This window comes from Ylistrum balloti, unplaced genomic scaffold, assembly GCF_031769215.1.
Source record: "Ylistrum balloti isolate Yb309-2 unplaced genomic scaffold, AGI_CSIRO_Ybal_v1 Utg371358, whole genome shotgun sequence".
Lineage (NCBI taxonomy): Eukaryota > Metazoa > Mollusca > Bivalvia > Pectinida > Pectinidae > Ylistrum > Ylistrum balloti.
Genome location: NW_026782720.1, coordinates 368,345 through 372,984, shown reverse-complemented (window position 1 = coordinate 372,984; position 4,640 = coordinate 368,345). Strand labels below are relative to the sequence as shown.

The window sequence follows — 4,640 nt, the reverse complement described above, 5'->3', positions numbered from 1 at the left end:
GTCACCGATGTTGACATTGATGACACGGGTTACTGGATCATACGTTACAGAAACTATCATCTGTTGAAGCCAACAGCTGCAATTCGGTAAAATACTTTTACATTACCGGTAGTTGGTATGTATAACAAACTATGATTGAAACTAAAATCACTGACATTATATATTGATTCATTGTTTAATGTTTAACGCTCTGTATCTTTCAATATGGCGGTCACCATTAAGTTTCTCGTTAAAGGTTTGATGTTTTTTCTCTTCAGTCGTTAGTTCCAATGATGAAGGTTCTGTGGCCGAACATGTACGCCGACACAAGTATGGAGAGTTTCTGGTGAGCACAGCTATATAGCAAATGTGATTATAATAAGTATATACAGAACCTGTCGTTATCAATATAAATGATATTGTGATGAACTGACCATCAAAGCTACACTTGCTGAACGGACGATATTTGTTCGTTGTCATGATCTTTTACAACCTTTGAATTTTTTTGTCTTTTTAAATTTTAATAGGGAACACGAGTGGACAAAACATGGGACATGTGCATCAACTCTTCCTGCTACTGGTAGTGAGATGCTGTACTTCAAAAAGGCACTCGCCCTGGCTGGAACCTATGGCGCTTCACAGTGAGACGAATTTGTAGAAACATTTGAACTATTAGGCTAAATATCAGTAAGCTTGATAAAAGCTTAAGTAAACTTCATAATGCCTGTGTTGGCTGTATTCTTTCACTTTCTAGAATATCAGAGTTACCAGACGAAATTATGCTCTACCCCAAACAGGCAATGTAACCTACGTAGTAGGCAAATGGTGGCGAGATTATTCTAAACCCAAAACAGATAATCTAAAACAAGAAAATACCTACATAGAAGGCAAACTTAAGACAAGCATTAGGCAATTAGGTAATTACGAGTAATCGATTACCGTTATGTGTGATCGAGATAGATCAAAAGCTGTCGAAGTGACCACATTTATTTTAATGAAAAACTAGACAAACGGTCGGAAACAGAGCGAAAAGCGAGCAGGAATTGTAATTTTCTGTGAGGTCCGTTTTCGAACCACGCTAAAGATTCAGTTTTGTTGCTAGAGAATATATGATATTTTAAGGGATTTCATGATTTTACATTTTACATTTTACAAGGGGTTACAAATTAATCAAAATAGTTAATTATTCAACACATATAACAAAGCTTAACTGGTCAGTCGTTCATTATATATTTCTTATTCATACCTAATACAATGTACATTTTTATTTGACTATTTACAGACTATTTTCGAACGAAGGCATAATTCCGAGTACATCACGAACATACACGGTAGGTATAGTTTTCGTCTGTATTGTGAGAAACGACAAAATGACAAACGTCATACACTTTATATATCTAATGCAGAAACGAAATTTCAACTACATATAAAATATCTTGCATAAACCGTGATTTCGTAACATTGAACATCAGAAACTGATTCCATGTGTTGATAATTCTTTGCCAAAAGTTCGTTTTCCGATGTTGAATAACTATCAAATTGGCTAACCATACCGAGGAGCCCTTCCTTGCACTATTATGATGCACGTATTTAGGAGGGTACTAAAGTGTGCTCTGTGAGATGCTGAAATAAGTATCCTCTTCGAAATACACTGTGTTTACGTGTTGAAGGGGCAGTAGTTATCACAAAACACGTATAGTGTACTGTATTATTCATGACACTGCTTTCATATGTTTAAATTTTCCAATACTTGTCAGCTTTGTTTAATTTGAGTTTGGATTATGTTGCCGTGTTGGCATTTTCTTGATTTTTTAATTAATTGCCTCTTATATAGATCTATGAAACTGTTATTTCTTTTTAAACTTCCTTATACTGTGTTTAGCTGGAGGAAATCGAGACTGCACTGTCTCACCAATTAGGTGCCAGGGCCAAAGTAGAGTGTACCAAGGACGAGGTATGTAATGACGAAGTTTTCAAAAAGGGGTGATGTAGAATTTTTATCCTGAAATTGAATTCTCTTATAAAAGAAGGAGTTGGGTGTGGACTGAAATGTTATTTGTTGTATTATCACTTCTAGTTATTGGTATCAAAGATCATGCCCTATAACAGCAAAGGTTTGGGAGTTATATGCTACTTACTAATCATGTTTATACTAAATCAGACAACAGGTAAAATGATGCTGTACGAGGTGGAGATTTGTTTAGACAAACAATTCAATCCTGTCGACTGTTATGAGCCAAATGGAAGCAACGATTATCACAGTGACTGTCCCCACTCTGATATAGCCTACCCACCACTGGCAACTAGTGGATTTGTCTCACCTATCACAGGGTAGATCGCCTTCCAGAACTGTCTTTTTGCTTAGTCAGATTTATCCATGGATGATATACTGTTTATAAAATGACGCAAAAATAATAAATGGATTCCTGTGATTAAATGTGGTTACTTTTTTAATTGTCTGTTCATCCGTTGAGTCTAGCATTCTATATCAGCTAAGGTTTTACGGGTGTCAGTCAGAATTGGTAGTGTAGTATTAAGGTATATCAATATATTTCACGTAATACATTTGGATCATTAGGGAACCTATTGGAACTCTTTTATTCACTGAAGTGGGGAAATTCACCAAAACGTATATTTCTGGAGCATTTATCTATTTCTCAGAAATGGGACAGATCCGGGCGGTAGATTGACTGCTAAGTAACACATTCAAGCCTGTGTTTGGAGACCTGTTTGTTGATGTAGATTATAGTGATGTATCGGTGAAAACCGTTGTAATGATGTACTCTATATCATTCGAGGCTAAATCTGAAAGTGTGACATTATTTAATGTCGTCAATGAAGCAAACGGTGCCTATTCTTCCCGAACACTCGTTTATTATCTTTGTACTTTTTCAAATGTCTCCTTTGGTTACATTTTGTTCTCATTTTATCGATTCTGATTTTGAATGTCGATATTTTTAATATGCTTAATATTTATTTATTATCTGTTGGCGTTGTCTTGTTGTTTTTACAGAAATGATAAACCTGATTAACAATAGATTTACATAAAGAACATTAGAGCGTCCTCTGCTTCATTGATGACATTTGTGTTAATCTAGGTCAACAATGTAAAGTCACGTTCTCAAAAAGGAGGTCGGGTCAAAGTACAAACATCTAAAACGTATTCTATCGAATGTATCAGGAATAGAAAACATTTCTTGTCCCGTTGAAGTACTCATTTCAGTATTGCGTCTTATCACTGTATCTTAAAATTGTCCTTATAATGTACACTGCTGAAAGCATATAACTATTTCATCGCCAGTTCTAACCGTTACTGTCACTAACATCGAGATGACATTGAATTTAAAGTTACTGCTGGAAAAAACTGAATTAATCACAAGGATAAGCAAATAGACGATACAGTAATTGATGTTTTAGATAGGCATTACAATATATTGATCAACGCATCGTTTTTCAAAACATCCTTTATTGCCCTCGATTAATTTGACATCTAACTTTTACATATCTGTTCGCAGTGTTCCAGAGACAGAAAATTATTTCTGTTTCCGTAACATCCCCCATAGGCAAACATCAAACAATCCATTTCTGTATTGTCGAAATAGTAACGCGGAAAATATCCTTTACAAGGTCCAGGGAGCTTTGGTTCGGAACACGCTGTGAGATATAAAGGGAAAACTGTAAGTAATTGATCAATAAGTGAGTTATCGAATATTGAGGAGGATGGATAAATGGTGTTATACAGTGTACGCACAATCTAGCATGTTATGTTTGTATTGATGGTTAATAACCAAAATTTATCAACATAATCGATACTCACTTCAGAAACAATAAGAAAATACCAACGTGGTCACGATCATATTCATAATCCAAACCTTTTAAATATGATTGTCCAAAACGGATATAAATATTACAAGTCTCCGCTCACCCTCTTCACGCTTCATTCACACTTTCACAGGTACATAGATACAAAGTTCTTTGTTTTTAATTATAAATATAAGTAATACAGTGCGTAATTAGTATTTTTTTTACTTACACAATGCAAGAACTATTAAGTGACTCAAGTTCAGACTCCAATGCAAAATCTGAACAAAAGAAAGATTTACACGCGGACTCCTGAAACAGGCCTTTGAATATCGAATCAACTGTGACATGCAAACACCATAGGTTGGGGATGCAGGGTTGATGAAATGGAAAATTCACAGTAAGGATATACTCTTTTTTTCATATCAACATCTACTCTGTTTATTCCACTCTCTGAATAAGAACGACTTTCATCTTAGGTCTTCCATATGCTTATTTCATGCTATTACATAATAATTTCTTTCATACAAGAAAATGGTTCATTACATAAATATACGTTTTAACCGGGGTAGAAGAGAATATTGTGCTACTTTTCTTTGCAAAACAAATTTCAAAAACTCTTTTTAGATCAATTTAATTGATTTTAATGTACCACGCCACTTCACTTACATATTCGTTTACAATATGGGCCTAGTGATAAACATGTTGCATAAAGACACTCGTGTATCTATGACCATTTCACAACTAATTATAGCTCTGATCGATATTTTACATTTAAATCAAACTGTGTATGAGTTGAGAAGGGACCACAACAACTAGCAAAAGTTGATTTCCATTACGTAGACCATAGCAGATGAAAC

General features: G+C 34.8%; 1 protein-coding gene across 1 annotated transcript; it reads left to right on the top strand.

The window, feature by feature from the left end:
• Positions 1-257: 257 nt before the first annotated feature.
• Positions 258-2,314, top strand: LOC132562153 (ribonuclease Oy-like; the record flags this gene model as incomplete). Its single annotated transcript, XM_060226882.1, has 5 exons — positions 258-325; positions 507-620; positions 1,262-1,310; positions 1,862-1,933; positions 2,141-2,314. Coding segments are annotated over 5 exons (477 nt in total), but the record flags the coding sequence as incomplete, so codon positions are not given.
• Positions 2,315-4,640: the final 2,326 nt, after the last annotated feature.